The sequence below is a fragment of the Aethalodelphis obliquidens genome, unplaced genomic scaffold, assembly GCF_003676395.1.
Source record: "Aethalodelphis obliquidens isolate GAN/ISIS:26980383/991018 unplaced genomic scaffold, ASM367639v1 scaffold13, whole genome shotgun sequence".
In the NCBI taxonomy this organism is placed as follows: Eukaryota; Metazoa; Chordata; class Mammalia; order Artiodactyla; family Delphinidae; genus Aethalodelphis; species Aethalodelphis obliquidens.
The window spans coordinates 34,620,366-34,639,290 of NW_020837957.1; the positions used below are offsets into that span (position 1 = coordinate 34,620,366).

Genomic DNA, 18,925 nt, shown 5'->3' on the forward strand with positions numbered 1-18,925 from the left:
TTTAGTAACATATTGTTTAGCCTCCATGTATTTGTGGGGTTTTTTTTTTTTTTTTTTTTTTTTGTGGTACTCGGGGCTCTTACTGTTGTGGCCTCTCTCATTTGGGAGCACAGGCTCTCTGGATGCACAGGCTCAGCGGCCATGGCTCACGGGCCCAGCTGCTCCACAGCATGTGGGATCTTCCCAGACCAGGGCACAAACCCACGTACCCCGCATCGGCAGGCAGGCGGACTCTCAACCACTGCGCCACCAGGGAAGCCCTGTGTTTGTACTTTTTACGTTTTTTTCCCTGTAATTCATTCTTAATCTCATAGCATTGTATTCAGAAAAGATGCTTGATATGATTTCAATTTTCTTAAATTTACTGAGGCTTGATTTGTGACCCATGATGTGATCTATCCTAGAGAATATTCCATGCGCACTTGAGAAGAAAGTGTAATCTGCTGTTTTTGGATGGAATGTCCTATAAATATCAATTGAATCTATCTGGTCTATTGTGCCATTTAAAGCTTCTCTTTCCTTATTTATTTTCATTTTGGATGATCTGTCCATTGGTGTAAGTGAGGTGTTAAAGTTCCCCACTATTATTGTGTTACTGTCGATTTCCTCTTTTATAGCTGTTAGCAGTTTCCTTATGTATTGAGGTGCTCCTTTGTTGGGTGCATATATATTTATAATTATTATATCTTCTTCTTGGATTGATCCCTTTATCGTTATGTAGTGTCCTTCCTTGTCTCTTGTAACATTCTTTATTTTAAAGTCTATTTTTTCTTATATGAGTATAGCTACCCCAGCTTTCTTTTGATTTACATTTGCATGGAATATCTTTTTCCATCCCCTCACTTTCAGTCTGTATGTGTCCCTAGGTCTGAAGTGGGTCTCTTGTAGACAGCATATATATGGGTCCTGTTTTTGTATCCATTCAGCAAGCGTGTGTCTTTTGGTTGGAGCATTTAATCCATTCATGTTTAAGGTAATTATCAATATGCATGTTCCTATTACCATTTTCTTAATTTTTCTGGGTTTGGTTTTGTAGGTCCTTTTGTTCTCTTGTGTTTCCCACTTAGGGAAGTTCCTTTAGCATTTGTTGTAGAGCTGGTTTGGTGGTGCTGAATTCTCCTAGCTTTTGCTTGTTTGTAAAGCTTTTGATTTCTCCATCAAATCTGAATGAGATCCTTGCTGGGTAGAGTAATCTTGGTTGTAGGTTCTTCCCTTTCATCACTTTAAGTATATCATGCCACTCCCTTCTGGCTTGTAGAGTTTCTGCTGAGAAATCAGCTGTTAACCTTATGGGAGTTCCCTTGTATGTTATTTGTCGTTTTTCCCTTGGTACTTTCAATAATTTTTCTTTGTCTTTAGTTTTTGCCAGTTTGATTACTATGTGTCTTGGTGTGTTTCTCCTTGGGTCTATCCAGTATGGGACTCGCTGCGCTTCCTGGACTTGGGTGGCTATTTCCTTTCCCATGTTAGGGAAGTTTTCTACTATAATCTCTTCAAATATTTTCTCTGGTCCTTTCTCTCTCTCTTCTCCTTCTGGGACTCCTATAATGTGAATGTTGTTGCATTTAATGTTGTCCCAGAGGTCTCTTAGGCTGCCTTCATTTCTTTTCATTCTTTTTTCTTTATTCTGTTCCGCAGCAGTGAATTCCACCATTATGTCTTCCAGGTCACTTATCTGTTCTTCTGTCTCAGTTATTCTGCTATTGATTCCTTCTAGTGTAGTTTTCATTTCAGTTAATTGTATTGTTCATCTCTGTTTGTGTTTTCTTTAATTCTTCTAGGTCTTTGTTAAACATTTCTTGCATCTTCTCGATCTTTGCCTCCATTCTTTTTCTGAGGTCCTGGATCATCTTCACTATCATTATTCTGAATTCTTTTTCTGGAAGGTTGCCTATCTCCACTTCATTTAGTTGTTTTTCTGGGGTTTTTGTCTTGTTCCTTCATCTGGTACATAGCCCTCTGCCCTTTAATTTTGTCTATCTTTCTGTGAATGTGGTTTTTGTTCCACAGGCTGCAGGATTGTAGTTCTTGCTTCTGTTGTCTGCCCTCTGGTAGGGGCTTAGTTTTATTTTTCTGTCCCTTATAGGGCATTGGTTTTTTAAAAAAACACATTAAGACAATCACTTTCAAATAAATATTCCTCTCTCTTCACATTTACACAAATTTCCAAAAGAAAAATAATAAGAAATTTTGTCAAAAGTCATACTAAAACCAAGATATACTGAATTCCCATGATCTAGGTTCCTGTGCTCCTCAGTTTCTTTACCTGCATATGGGGGATAAACATGGTCTATACTTCCTAGAGACTTGGGGGAAATTAAATTGATACGTCTAAGTGCTCTAAATAGTTTCTGACACATAAAAATCTCTCAATAAATGTTAGCTATTGTTACAACCATCATAGTCATCATCAGCAGCAGTTCTTAAAAAATTAAGCAAAAGAAATAGTCTTAAATGCTTTGTTTTTAATAACTGAATGCTATCTCTTAGACATTCCTTGTCTAAATACAAGACTGTTTAACAATTCATTCTACAACTTTGCCAGGTATTAACCAATACATTCACCAGTCATTAAATATTCATAATTGACCTTTTTCTCTCTTCAAAAAACTGGGTCATTTGCCACTTTCAGCCTTCTGGTGCCTCTTCACTTCACCCAAGATTCCAAGACTACTTGATAATATTTTCCTGTCGTGTCTATAAATTTTTCTGCTCCCTGAAATGAAACCCATTGGAGTCTGAGCAGTTCTGTCTTTAGTGCTTTATATCCTCTTGGGCTTTGATTTCCCTTTAAGCATATTTGTTCTACCCTTTCCAGGATCAAGATTATTCTCCTCAATCAAAAAGAATGGAAGTAAAATAGGAGTGAAGTAGTTCTAGTTTATCTCTGACATGTTGATATTACACTCTGTATCTCAGCAGTAGTCCTTTTGCTCTCAACATAACTTAAATATTGAATATATATATATATATTTACTTGTACACACATGCTTTTTGTGTCCTCAGTGTTTTTCACATGCTTCACATCTTGTCAGCCTGAATTTGTACCTTATTTACATATTTGTACATATTTGTACCTATTACAAATGGGTACCACCTGTTTATCTGTATTCTTGGTTTCACGAGCTTTGGGGAAGCTCCCAGTGATATTAAGCTATTTAGTTTGGTTTTGTTTAGTTCTCTTTTCTTTTTACTTGAGATCATTTTTTAATTGGGTATCAATATTTCCATTGGTAAATTGCCCATACTTCATGATCTATCTTCCTTCTTAAAATGCTTGCCTCTTTTTCAAGAAATTTTTAAAATAATTTTTCAAGAATTTTTTTCAAGAATTTAAAAAATCTACTTTCATTGAAATGTAGTAAACCTCTAACTATGCTCAGGATTCAATTCTAGGAGCATTGTGTTAGCACATCCCTTTCCTTCAAGGTTATCATTATATACATTTCACCAGGAAGTTTTGCATTGTTGGTAGTATTTAAATCCAAATAGTAGCTTCTATTATTGTTCTTTTGAGACCTTAAACAGTGAAAATATCAGCAAAGGTAGTCAAGAAGTTACAAGATACTTCTATCAGAATGAATCTGAAACCATTTGCCTAATTGAATTCACAAAGTTCTATTATCAAATGTCTAATTAATCCCAAAATAAATTTCCATATGTGTTCCCTTCCTCCAATACCTCTTAAATGTAGGTGTTTCACGAAGGCTCTGTCTTTAGCTCTCCTTTACATAAATATGTCTCTTGTCATGCTCTGATGTAGTCTCCTGGCCTCAGCTACCCCTTCCAAAACTCTGGCATCTTTATCTCTAGCTCTGACTTCCCTTCTGATCTAGCTCCATCCAACATTTCAACTACCTGCCAGATTACTCCACCAGGTTGTTCCAAAGACACCTCAACCTTGGTGTGAATCACCATCTTCCCTCCCAAACTCTCTTTCTTCTCCTGAATTTCCTATTTCTATTAGTGATTCTGTTCTCCTCTCAGTTTACCTGGATATAAAAGCCTTATACCCCATTTGACCTCTTCCTCTCCTGCATCCATACGTCATCAGTTGCCAAGTCCTGCTAATTTTAACTCCTTGGTATCTCTGACATCTACACCCTCTGTTACCTCTTGTTCAAGCTCTCTTGATCTTATGTATGAGTTGTAGCCTAACTGATTATCCCTTTCAAGTTGTCCTCCTTCAGTATCTATAAATCAGGCTATTTTAAACTTCTTAAAACATGGCTTTAATTCTATTATTCCTCTCCCTCTGAAAACCTTCCATTGCTCCCTATCTCAATATGTAAATAAATTCTAAACTCCTTTCCCTGCTTTTTAGTATTCTCTATTAAGGATTTATCCTCATCTCATTTTCTTATTTCATTTCCCTCTACTCTCTGTATGACAACTTGGATTCCAGACTTGCTATTCCAAATAATGTCCCAATTTTCTACAACAGACCTTTGCTCACAATGAGCTCTAGAGGTGAATGCCCTTCCTCCCCACCCCCAGCCCTCCAGCAACTACCCAACATACTCTATTTGGATGCTACTTGAAAGCCTCTCCTAACCAGATCATTTAGAAACAACCACTCCCTTTTGCCCCTCAACTCTCACAAGACATCACTTGTGCCTTAGTAATGACATTTATCACTTATTTCTTAGACTATAGTTCCTTGCACAAATGATTTTCCTTCTTAAAGACAATGTAACCTCCCTGGTGAAAGTATCTACTTCTGAATAATTTTCAAACATAGCACAACTCTTAACATCACCTTAGCATAGCATTTATAGAGAAGTTCCTAAGTGCTGAATAAATTAAAAATTATATAACTCAGGATCAATCCTGCCTTCTTGATAGATTCAAGCATTTTAGAATATTAGCTAATCATTAATCAATAATATCTCTAAAATACACTCCTAAGTATTGTGCTTACTTTTATCAAGTATGTGATTGTAGTAATATCAATGAATCATAGATGGTCACAATAGCTTTATAGTTGTACAATTTTACTAAATTAATTTTCAAAACAATTAAGAGCTAGGCTTTTACAGAACTGGAATCTGTGGGTGTCAGCTGCTAAAATATTCCAAGTCAGACAGCTGAAAATCTAGGCAATTGTTCATTGAACAAAACGTCTTTACTAGTTGAACACTGAAGAAGTAAACAGGACTTCTCTGGTGGTGCAGTGGTTAAGAATCCGCCTGCTAATGCAGGGGACACGGGCTCGAGCCCCGGTCGGGGAAGATCCCACATGCCGTGGAGCAACTAAGCCCGTGTGCCACAAGCACTGAGCCTGCGCTCTGGAGCCCGTGAGCCACAACTACTGAAGCCTGCGCGCCTAGAGCCTGTGCTTGGCAACAAGAGTAGCCACTACAATGAGAAGCCTGCGCACCGCAACGAAGAGTAGCTCCCGCTCGCTGCAATTAGAGAAAGCCTGCGCATAGCGACGAAGACCCAATGCAGTAAAAAATAAATAAATTTATTTTTAAAAAAAGAAGTAAACAGAAATATATGTTATTACGAAGTGAGAGAGTGGCATGGACATATATACACTACCAAATGTAAAATCAATAGCTAGTGGGAAGCAGCCACTTAGCACAGGGAGATCAGCTCGGTGCTTTGTGACCACCTAGAGGGGTGGGATAGGGAGGGTGCGAGGGAGACGCAAGAGGGAGGAGATATGGGGATATACGTATATGTATAACTGATTCACTTTGTTATAAAGCAGAAACTAACACACCACTATAGAGCAATTATACTCCAATAAAGATGTTGAAAAAAAAGAAATATATGTTATTCATAATGGTTAACGGTAATAAATATCTGACGTGCTGGATTATGACAAGTGTATATAGAGATGCTCAGGCTTCTGGGGAAATTCTGGGAAGCAGATGGCATTTCAATAAAATCCATTTATTCCATGATAATTGGGAAGGAAGTAGCTGGCTATGATAACTTTTGGTATACTAGCAATAGAACTACATGTAAAACTTATAATTTATTCTGCCATAATGAAACTAAATTGTTGCCATATATTTTTCAGTAATGCTTATAGATCTTTATGAAATTTGGCAAAAGGATAATAACTTGCTGCTGATGAATATCTTATGAGGAAAAGTACTCCTATGTTAAAATAGAGTCATGCCCATAACATTATAAAATTACCTTCTTAACTTCCTAGACTGATATGAGACAGGCATCACATTACCTCTGAGTGACAAAACATTGGTATTCCTTAGCAACCCTTCGATAAGCATCGTGTTGCCAAAACACTTAGACGCCCTGCCTCTACCCACAGCTTTCATTACCTTATCACTAACCTCAGGACGAAACAAACAACCCAAACTGGTTACCGGCAGTGGTGGGGAAGCGTTGCTGGGTTCAGCAGTCACAGTCACACATACATAACGTGATCTTTTCTATGGGCTGTCCACACAGAGATGGGCGGTTGCATACCAGCATGCAGGGAACTAAAAATGTGCTCCTTTCTAATGAGGGGTCCTCCTCCGGTGCTGGTTGTGCTGGCCTCCAGACCTCAGTACTTCCCGATAGACAGGGCAATGGGGAAGGTGTGAGAAGCTGGACTAATTTCCCACTCAGGGAAATGGTATAGTGAATTGGCTAAGAGGCTGAACTCAGATTGCCTGACTTCAAATCCTGGCTCTGCCACTTACTAGTTGTGAGAACCTGGACTGGTTAGTTAATCGTCAGAAACTTCCATTTCCTCTTCTATAAAATGAAAATACTACAATATCTCTTTGTTATCATGACTATTAAGTGTAATATTATTATATCGCTGTTATTATGACTATTAAGTTAAATAGTGCCTGAAAAATACTTACCAAAATGTTTGGCACAATAAGTTTAAAATATTACCAACATTTGCTCGGTAACAGTTTTGAGATATAATGGAGAACTGACTCACAGAGGTCTTCATAGTTTTTATTCCTAATGACCACATTTCATCCAAACAAACAAGTGAATCTGAATATCGATGCATGTTGCCTAGCTCTTTTTTTTTCCAAAAGAGCTGTTTATGAAAGTTAAAAAACAATACAGGCAAGGTCATATACACTTCTTACACACAAAGAGAAACATGACATAAATTTGGACAGCAATGTATTTTCAAATGAATGCTGTTACATTCAACAAATATACCTGAACTTATGCATCAAAAAGGAGATTTACCTTCAAAAGAGTCACATCAGGAAGCCATGCACTTGTTTCAATAACGCTGCCAAGTATTTTTGGAACTCTTCCTTCTAAATTACCTCCTGAGCCTGCTTCAAATTCTTTTAGATGTCTTCATTGGAAACAAATGTTTACCTTTGGGAGTTTTCAATTTTGAAAGCAGATTTAAAAACAACTCATAAATAAGATGGAGGATAATGTCACCTCTGGTCAAAAAATAAGGAAATAAGGGCCTTTTTGCATGGCTTGTAAAACATCTCAAACAACTCCAGACAGGGAATCTCTAAAACATTTCAGACCAATGGAACCATTATCAGAATTAGTGCGTTGCTTTTTGTGTGATTAACAGATTACATGTTTATTTACTTAATTGTATTAAACAAATACTTGTAGAGCACTATGTGTCAAGCCCTGTTCTAGGAGCCTTTGCATATATTAGCTAATTTAATGCTCATCTTATGAGGTAGATGCCCTTATTACTTCCATTTTACAGATGAGGTAATGAGGCACAAAGTTTAGGGTTTTGTTCCAGGACACACAGCTAGTTAATGGCAGAGCCAGAAATTGAAACCAGGCTTTCTATATAGTATAGAGGCTATATTTTCTAAAAAGTACAACTTCTGTGTATAGATAGTTATTCTATCTGGGATTTTAAGGTATTGCAATTTAAACTTGGTGAAAGATACTATACCTCTCCATGAATTTTTTTAACCTCTGCTAGAAGCCCTCTTAATGTTAACATGCATTATCTGATCCTTCTTTTTTCTCTCTCTCTCTGCCCATAGCAAGGTTTACAGGAGGAAACAGTCTCACTTTCTAGTTTCCTCGTGTTCTATCACTCTGTAGGCTATCCTGTTTTCCCACATAAGCAGATCTTTTACACAGCAGTTTCTTCAGGCTTATGCCAGGAACAGTCTCTCTCCTCACAACGTTTCCTCATGCCTATTTCAAAACTCCCTCCTTAAAATTCACATTTTCCATTGCATCTCTAAGGAGCTCAATCTTGTTAGACTTAATGGGGAAGATAGAAAAGATGAGGGAGGAAGGAAAGACATTAAAATATTTTTAAATTCTCTTTGAAAAAGCACCTTATATCATTTTCCATCAGTAAAATGCTTTGAATGTCTCACTTTGCTCTCCTTTGCCTTGAAATAGGAGTTTCCAAAGCAGCTTCATACCAATGCCAAGAGCATACCACTGGCCAGCCATTCGATAATGACAACATCCCCAAGGAAACATACTTAAGCAAATTGAAAAAAAATAGATTATGCTGGAACACTTTTTATTTCAGGATAAAAGAAAAATACAGGAAGAAATCTCACAGAAGCGTTTGAAAATAGAGGAAGAAAAACTAAAGCACCAGCATTTGAAGGTAACTTATGACTTTAATTTCATTTCAATGATTTTGCATTCAAATATTCTAATTGCACTCAAATTTCAGTAGTAAAGATGCTTTAGGAAGGAAAAAAATTCCAACAGTTATACTAACACCCTAATAACCATAAGGGAAGCCAATAAGCTAGTAATATTTGCATATGAGACTAATACCTCCTGGCAAACATGTGGAAAATTGAAAACATGGTTTTATTACTTTTACCCTTTATTACTGAATTTCCTCACTTTCTTGGGTAACCTTGAGAATTCAGTCTTGATAGTTTGGCCCTGAATACAGTCTTGCTTAACATCCCTTGGGAGTGGATCCAGCTGGGAAGTCCGTTTTGAAGTCAATGAAAAGCCAGCCCTTACCCAGGGCATGCAAAGCAGACAGTGTCTGGCCTGCTCAAGGATGCTCGTATTCAAAAGCTCAGTGCGATGAATTCAATGTTGTTTGAGTGTGGTTCAAGGTTCTGTTTTATTTTGTTTTGACAGAACATGAGATCATAACCAAAAATAAACCTCCATTTTTAAAATCAGACTTTACATCTTTCATGGGTGTGGTCATTTTGTAATTTAAGCACACTGAGTCTCACATTTTATTATGTAGTTTAGTCATAGGGTGCAACCAAATGACAAACAGGAGCTCCTTGTGAACAGGCCCAAGCAGGAAACTACTTACCTGGCAGGGCTTCTATCGATAGATGTAATAAATCCCTCGGTGAAACAATGCCGCACACTCATGGGGTCTACAATCTTTTGGTAAACTTGCCGGATTCAGCTAAGTCCATCTTTCTGATGGATCAAGTAACCACCTCTTGAGAGAAAAAAGACACAGGTTAGGATTCCAATTAGCCTCAGTGCTCTGGATTCTGTTTGCTTCTTTGCTCCTATACAAATTGACATTTCCAATGTTTGATGAATAATTTCAATATGTAGTCAGCCTGCTATCCTTACAGTTTGTCACATTGAATTTACATGAGTAGGAGACATAGTCAAGACATGCCGTGTGTACTCCCAGAAAAATCAATGAAATAACAAATTTTACCAAGTCATTGTGATACAAGTCAAATGAAGTCAAAAGCAAGTCTACAACAATTTTTGAGATAGGCAATTTCTAACTCCAAAATCTCCCTCTCTCTCTCTCTCTCTCTCTCTCTCTCTTTCACACACAAACATACACACACACACACACACACACACACACAATTTGGATCTCACAGTGAACTAATTACTGCTTCTGAGTAATTGCTATCCTTGCAGAATGAGTAGCCAAACAACATTAGAGTTCACAGTAGAAAAAAAGTTTTATGTATCCTCTCTGTTCATTCTAGGAAGTAAGTTTCACACAGGAAAATTCTAACACACTGAGAGGTCCATTTCTGAAGTGACACCTCATTTCAATACTTAACAAAAACAGTCCGAAAAGTAATATATACTGTTCCCTATAGGTTTGCTTTCTGGATCCCAGAAGACCTCTTCTAATCCAATCCAGTCAAAGCATGTATCATGCTTTGGACTGCAGTACACAGTTGTGCAGATGGTATACTGCGTAAAGTTACCTGAGACAGGGGGGTGCTGAAATCCTGCCCATACTCCCTTGGAACAGTGCACTCTGGCACAGGGCTGCTTCTGTCTGGAGGACAAAGTTTCTTTCTCTCTGCACAAAAGTGCTGTCCACCTTCCCAAGCTGTGCACTGACCTGAAGGAGTAGGAGTGGGGAACTGTACCTTTTCCTAATTTGCATATTAATGCCTTAGAGACTAGCGGTGGACTTGAGAGTTGTAGCCCTTCTGCTTGCAACTTACTGGGAAATTCAAGGTTAAGTAAATAATTAGTACAAGTTAAAGGATGATTTTTTTTAATTTAAGCATAAGTGTAAGCATTAGTAATTCTTTAATCTGGGGTGGCCAAAAAAAGTTCTGTTAAAGGTGTGGGATTTAACCTGAGTCTTAACTGATAAGTAGAAAACCTTCAGTCAATAAACATTTATTAAGTACCTATTATGTGCAAGGTACTAAGCTGGACATGAAGAATATAAAATAAGTTTGATCTGTGCCCTTAAATGGTAACTGACACATAAACTTATAATGACATTTATACTGTGATGAACACTATATTCAAGGCATCAACTGCAAAGGGAACATAGAGGAGAGAATGGCTGTTTCAGTAAGCACATTCTTCCAAGTTCTGCAGAAAATGGTTGGCTATTCCAACAGCAACTAGGCACAATTCCAAAATAGGGTTCAAAAATGTGCAGAAGTGTTCTAAAAATTGATTCCAAAATATCTTCACCAAGTCAAAAAAGCTCTGTTGGCTTCTGCAATTACCAGCCTTTCTTTTTATTTTCTTCTTCATCCATTTGTCTCCATTCCAGTGACTATCCTCACCACTTTCCCGATTGCAAATTATTTCATTACATGTCAATGACTCACTTTGAACAACACAAATGTAAATATTTACAAAGTGCTCCTTCTGTGTGAGCAGTACACACACTTCAAAATAGTTGTGGTAACTCACTCTAATATCCTTTAGCTCTGGAACCTGACATTCATACCAATGACATCCTGGAAAGGGAGTTTCCACGGCCATTAACAGCATTCTCACATTCAAACATTCTGAGACTTGTCCACTCTTGATCTTTTTGCCTAGTACTCAACCTAGAAAACTTTTCTGGAAGTCCATTTAAATCATGGTATGAAAAACTAATTTATTCTTAACGTCTCCTGTAACTGCTGTGCAGAATATAGAAGTGTTTCAAGAAAACCTTTCCCTAAAAGACTGCCAAAAGATCTACTACCTGCGTATCACTTATATTTTTATTTAGTTACTATGGCTTTTGATTCTGAATGTCATTGTTGTGAAATAGATTTTATTCTATTCCTCAATCTCATAGACTAAAGCATAAGTCTAAACTGTGACATAAAAGCAAAATAACTGTCTTGTGGTTACCACAATACGTGATTATACCATATCATTCTGATTGTACATCTAAATTATATATTTTATATTTAGAGGCAAAAAGTTCTCTGCCAGAGTTAAATGACAATTCCTGAACTATGAACAAAGCTTATAAGGCTAAAATTAAAATTATTCTTAGTCCTAACCAGACTAAGAACCAAGAATGAAGCCCCAAGATAACATAATTATGTCACAGAAGCCATTCTCCACCCTCTACAACTCAGCATCATAAGACCATCCCATCTGAGTGTTTCTTACAGTGATATGGATGTAATTGACTGAAACTATCCTTGCAGGTGGTTTGTAACAACTGTAATGTACTTTGATGGATGTCATCTATATTCTTTACTGTGCATTAGCTATCATCATATTCCATCAAATAAAAATAAACTAAAATCAAGGTAAATTCTTAAATGCTGATATATTGAGAATTTCTTGGCATATTTTCAGGAAATAAATCTTGACCTTTATTAATAATATTTACTGTGTCTGTGGGAACACATTTTTACAAACAACTGAACAGCTATAATTAAGGGAAAAGATAACATTATGGGAAGGAATCTGGCTACAAACTGGAATAATACAAACTGCTTTTATGGGGTGTGTTGTCCACATGAAATTTCTTGAAACTCTGAAAAAAACCAACACAAATATGATGATCTGGGTTGAGATAATTACTGACTTAATCTAGTGGTTTTCAAACTGTGTCCTGTGCATCTGTAGGCTTCCAGGCCCCCTCATTGCTTCAACTAGAGCAGGCCACATTTCATCTATTCTACAAGTTATAATTCCAAATAACATTTATTTGTAATCAGTGTAATATTTTTAATGATTTGAAAAAAAATTGCCTTAGTTAAAATAAACTTCCTTTGGTAATTATCTAGCCCAATCAACCTTATTTAAATTTATTTTAAATTCAGAGGTATTTACATTCCAGTTGTATTAATTCTGTTTTAAAAAACAAGCATGTTTTTTAAAAAAGACAAATATTCCTCTTACTTGCTTTCATTCTAATTCATTCTAATCATGGTGTTAGAGAGAGAAGTGTCAAAAAAATAAGGAAAATTCCCATTCTTCTCTTCTCACCATTTTAGAAACAGTAAATTCCCAGGGAATAGTTATTGAACAAATAATTTACAAAGGTAGATAGATATATAGTGACAGTACTTTTCTTCAGGAAGAAAAGAAGAAACTCAAACACTTTGAAAATAATATCTAACAGTTTTCCCTTGAGACACAGACAGGATGCTAGCTAAAGCCCCCTGAAGTTTACAGGTCTTCTTCATTTGCTTTGTCTTCTTAGGCTCAAGTCCAGGAATGTAATTATTTCATGCAAATTCGAGGGCATTTTTTTTCCACCTGATGAAACATAAATCTTTTTTGTTTTATTAAAGTTGACAAAAATTCAACTCACAAATATTTAGACAGATCGGTGAATTTTATGTATCATATGATTGGAACGAGTAGGGAGCTGAACGTAAAGGATATCTAGAACCAAGGAGGCTCTCAGAAGAAAGAAGGGGTACTGGGTAGGCAAAACAATAAATGTCAACCACAGAGCCTAAGACTGTCATTGAATTAGTTTAAGATACAATAGCAATCTCTTGTTTTGCCCACCATTCCAATTAATCCCACAAAAGATTTTACTTTTTTTTGGAGGGGTCACTATGTACTGTCACTGGGATGAATAGCAAATGGCTTCAAGGAGCTTGTTACTTTGATACAGATATACACCCATCAACCCAACAAATCATAGTAAGGCATCATCATGATGAGGTCCCTACATGACTGTTAAAAATACAGTAAATATACAGTATAGGTAAACATACACTGCTGTGTGATTCTGAAGAAGGAGAGTTCCCTGGGGGTGAAGTGAGGCTGGGGGTGGGGTGGGGGAAGATGCAGAGGTAGGACAGAGATCTTCATAGAGAAGGAGGACCTGAACTAGACCTTAGGATATACATAGGATTCAGATACATAAACCCTGGCTTTAGAAGGGGGTCAAGAAGGGTGCAAAGTAGGAAACTATCAGATTTATTCAGGCAAGACAGTGAGAGAAAACAATTTCTCTTTAATATTTCCACCATTGAAATTAATAAGATTTGAAAGCATTCAGATTTTGGAATTTTCGATTGATATAAGAACATATATTTATGTTTCCTGATATCAGAAAAAGGCCTTGAGGGAGAAATGGCTTCTAGATGGAATCAGCAGTGGAAAAGAACAGGAAGAGATGAAGAAACAAAATCAACAAGACCAGCACCAGATCCAGGTTCTAGAACAAAGTATCCTCAGGTATGGCCCTCTCTGAGATACTCCACAACTACCTTTATTTTGACTTTGTCCTATGTTGAATGTATAAAGGCCATTCTCCTTTTTAGGGGCACAATCAGATCTTCCATTTGGATTTCTAAGACTAAGAAAACACACCAGAAAGCAACAACAGAAATTTTGCTGTAAAGGTCCCCAAAACATAGCAACACGAGACTCATTTTTAAAATACATATGGGTGGGGCTTCCCTGGTGGCGCAGTGGTTGAGAGTCCGCCTGCCAATGCAGGGGACACGGGTTCGTGCCCTGGTCCAGGAAGATCCGACATGCCGCGGAGCGGCTGGGCCCATGGGCCATGGCCGCTGAGCCTGTGCGTCCGGAGCCTGTGCTCCGCAACGGGAGAGGCCACAACAGTGAGAGGCCCGCGTATCGCAAAAAAAATAAAATAAAAAAATAAAATAAAATACGTATGGGTGACTTACCCATAGCCCTCTGAGCCCATTTCCTCATCTACAAAATGGTAGTAACAATATCTATCTTTCAGAGTTGTTGAACAGATTAATAAATGCATGTACTAAACTACTAGCACCTACCTGGCATTTGGCAAGAGAGCAAAAGCAGTTCTTCACTGCCTCATCCCCCTCTCTCATCTTAGGACAGGTGACAGTTATAAGAGTGTGTGCATACTCTCCCCCCATCACGCCTCTTCCCAGGCTCTCCTTTGCCTCAGCCATGACATTTTGGAAGAGAAGACACTGTAGGACTACTTCACTAACATTTTCTCTCTTCTACTTCTCTGATTGGTCACAGGGGTTGACTTCACTTCTCAGTGTCCTTTCCTGACCATCAAACACAATTAGTACAGACTCAGCAACTTCGGATATAGCAAGTAAAGTTTTTTAATTGCCTTGGCTTAAAATGAGGTGCTGGACCTGAAAAAAATTGGAAAGCTCAAATATAAGATAGGATTATTAATATTATCACAAAGTATAGATAGCACAGAAGAAAAAGGTGTGAGAAATGTCAGAATCATTTTCTAGCCCACACATGGAAAAAAGATGGAATTTTTTGTGGTATGATAATGACAATAATTTAAAGCCTACACATCTTTGAAACATAGGTAACTTTCAAAGCCTCACTCACTGCAAATTTGTTATCTTTTGTGAGGACCATAGGAAAGACCGGGAAGATAAAAATGTCCAATAGCTGTGCTATGACCACATTTTGTTCATACTCACGACACTATGTAAACAGATTGCATTAGGCCTTAAATTGACAACATGGAAAAAAAAAACAACTTTCTTTTTGCAACTGATTTTTATTTTACTAGCTTAATTTCATACACTTGTATATTTAATAGCTAAAATCATTGACTGCTCATTCTTATTTAGATGTTTTTAAATTAACCATTCTTTTAAAGTTATATTTTATAACTGAAATGTTTATATTTATAAACTCCTCAGTTGTTTGTTCAAAGATATGTACTGCTGCTGAATGGAAGATAGTAAATACTTTTAAAATAACTCAATAAATCAACTCTACAGTTTGGAAAACTTGATTATTCGTAAGGCATCCCTTAGCAAAAGCTTCCTAACAAAGTCTGGTTTAGCTGAAGATTGCTTTCCTCACCCTTCCACACACAATCCTTATCTCTCAAGGAGCTCTGAATTTAATCCCTGTAAACCCTTGCCCTGCACAGACACCTCCTTTCTTCCCCCTCAGAGCCCCTTCTTTGGAGTCTTTCCACATACTGAACACCTACAACTTTCTCTGCATCTGATGATAAATGAAGTAGTTACATATACTCAAAGTCCATTAACGAGTTTGGGCTGCTTTCTGAGTAATCCAAGAGCATTTACTAGGACTATACTGATTGCTTTCAGGCCTTGCCTGAATGCTCTGAGAATCACATAAGCTTCTAGGAGTTTTGGTAGTGGCTTGCCTAGTTAGGGCTCCTATGTGACGAAAGAGAGAGAAAAAGAGGGAGGGAGGGAGGGAGGAAGGAAGGGACAAAGGGAGGAAGAAAGAAGAACAAAAACAAGGAAAAGGAGAAAACCTATTTGCTGAGCCATATTATGCACCAGGCGCTTTGCATGTATCATCCCATTGAATCTCCATAACCCTATGAGGCAGGTGTTATGATCTTCACTTTTTGCAGAGAGATTAAAGAATTCACACGGTTAGGAAGTGGCAGATCAGAGACTACTTAATCTGACTATCCAATGCTGCCTATAAAATAATGGCACACAGCAACCTCTGTGGACTGAAAATTCATTATCTTGTAAGAAGTCTTTGAAGCATGTTCTGTCCCTTGGTTCTGCTTTCTCCAAACAGCCTTTACCACAATCAGGATCTTCTTCCACGTCCAATTAATGTCTTTGTTAAACTATCAATTAAATGTCTATTCATTACCCAATTTCTGGCATCTCACTGCGACTTTATTTTAGACCTTTAGGATGTCATTAACCCATCAGTGCTCCTTTATTAACACCAAACGATTTTAATCCCCAAATATAAATAATAATAACAGTAATGGTTCATTTTTAAATGGCCTTGTGCAATTTACAAAGCAGTTGCACTTCCATTAAGTCATTGATTACTCACAGCAACCCTAGAAAGAAAGCATCAACACCTCCATTTCATAGATGAAGAAATATGCTCAAAGAGGATAAGGGACTTCACTAAGATCACAGAGCCAGTAAAGGATAGATTTGGGTCTCAAAGTGAGTCAAATTCAGTGCTCTCCAGCTGTAAATAGAGAGCTATAGGTGTCAATGCTCTGGAAGTAGTAAAATACCTGACACCTAAGAGCAAACTGCATGGTTTAAGGAGTAGTCCTAAAAAGATGTATTTGCAAAGAGCTAGTAAAGAATTTGCACCATCATAACCCATAAAGGCATATTTATCTCATTAAAAATGTGCAGGGAACAGAACATTCTAAAGCAACATACGGAGACAAAAAAATAACAGTGCATTGTCAGTATTAAGCAGCCTCCACTACTGCCTAGCATTATAGAAATCACGTTGCCAAAGCAGCTTTACCTGATAACTGAACATGTTTTCCTCAGATATTTCTAAAGCTGCTAAATAATCAGGTACATGTTTTTAAATTCATTCTTTTTCAGAAACAACTACCCACAGTGCTTAAGAAGCTTTTATTACCAGCTAAATACAGTGCATTTTCCTGTAAGCTCTGAATGGCAACCAAGCCAACGGATGAGGTTGAAGTAGGCAGAGCCATCCTCCTTCCCTAAGCAGAGAAAGTATCCCAATCCCTGAATGTGATTTATCACCCTACTTAGGTGCCTGCTCAAGGGTAACGTTTGCCATCTGCCAGGCCTCTCAGCTACAGGATAAGATTTTAATAGGCACATCAGAATAGAAATGTTGCTATTACCTCAGAGTCTGTAGCAAGGCCAGACTGCCCATGAAGTTTGCATTCCTTTTACTTCCACGGTTTCATGAGATGAACTGAAAGAGCATGGTCTTTGTCATTCAAATCTCTGTTCTGCCGACCGTAGTTCATAAGCCTAGCCATGTTCTTTCATCTCTTTGGGCCTCAATTTCCTTGTCTGTAATAGTGGACCATCATAAGTCACTTCACGGGACTGGGATGAGTGAAACAACTTCATGAGTGCCTGACACATGGTAGGTGTTCAGAAAACATTAGATACTATTTCTTATAAGGAATCAAAAATAATTAAAAGAAGGACACTGCCTAGAGCTTTATCTGGAGATTTTCATCTTTTGGCTAAGAACTCTCATTTCTTTATGCTAGTACAAAGAATCTTTTTCTTTGAGTAATCTTAGGTTATCCCCCAACTAAGATTCTTTCCATATGGAAAATAATTGATGGATTTTCTTTATGGTTTGAAGACTAAAATGTTAATAATATCAGTTAATTTTTACAGAGCATTTGTTGTAGACCAGGCAGTGTACTAAGCACTTCATATATATTATTTCGTGAATTCTCACAACCATCTTATGAGGGAGATAACATTTAACAGGTGAGAAAACTGACATTTATAGAGGCTAATTTGCCCCATGTCATACAGCTAAAAAATTAAGAGCCAGAATTTAAAATAGAATTAAAAGTCCTAATCATAAAAATAAATTGTCTTGGATCCATAGCAAAATTTTACAAAAGTTAAATCCTACAAAAGCTATCCTCTACAGCGTTTTTAATTTCCAATCCATGCTATCATTTCACTTTTATATGCATCATTTTATAGAGACATTCATGTGACTCTTTATCATGTTGAAAACACTCAGAGTTTCCCTGACTCACACATAACCTTTAAGTAAAGTATGTCTTCATACTTATCCTCTCATTTTTCCTTTCAAAGAGAGGCAACATTTCAGAAACTAAGTGGGTTTCCATAGTTCTTGTTTCTGAGTCACACGTTAGCTCTGGAACAATATTAGTGAGCACTTTGACTTGTGCCCTGATTAATACCTTAGGAGAAAACATTTCCAGGGGGAAAACTCTATTGAACATCTTCTGAATCACTTTGCTCAAATTAGAGTTTCAATTTGCCTCCCAAATGAGCCCTGCTCTTAGTGTGACCACTGAACCCTTTACTGCCTGATTGTAGGCACAGGTGCAAATCCAACACTGACTTCTCAATCCAAATATCCATGCGCACAGATTTATAGGCTGAATTAGAAATCCTGTTCTATCACTTCTGCTGCTTTCCTCCATCCAATACCTACCCTCAAAAGACACCCCAAGCACCCTAAGAGGTGTCCAAGGGAGCTATGTCATTCACTTGCTAGGTTCCTCTTTGCTATCTAGCTACCCTGCAGTTCTCCATGACTCCCTCTGCCAAACTGCCTTGCATCAAGCTCCCTTCCACATACTTGCTACTTTTTGTACTGTGTCCAAAGACCTCTGACTTCAATTGGAGTACACAGAGTGCCTGAAAGAAATGTCATAAGCTTAAAATGCAAAAGGTTAACTGCCAAGGAGAATGATGCAAATATACTGCATTCCCTTTGAGAAGGATTATCTACTTCTGATTAAATGTTCCCTAGTAATATTTAATACTCCAAAGTACCCTTCTGACCATCTGCCTTTCTTTAATGCACTTTCATCCGTCTCCAAATAGGCAGAAACTGCCTTCCACGTATCGTACTCAGG

At 37.5% G+C, this 18,925-nt stretch overlaps 1 protein-coding gene across 1 annotated transcript in view; it reads left to right on the top strand.

Moving 5' to 3' along the window:
• PALMD (palmdelphin) overlaps positions 1-18,925 on the top strand; it is a 55,497-nt gene that overhangs the window by 16,522 nt on the left and 20,050 nt on the right. The window contains exons 2-3 of the mRNA XM_027114444.1: positions 8,471-8,551; positions 13,685-13,809. Of these exons, the coding sequence (XP_026970245.1) occupies positions 8,471-8,551; positions 13,685-13,809 (206 nt within the window). The remainder of the gene's footprint in view (positions 1-8,470; positions 8,552-13,684; positions 13,810-18,925) is intronic.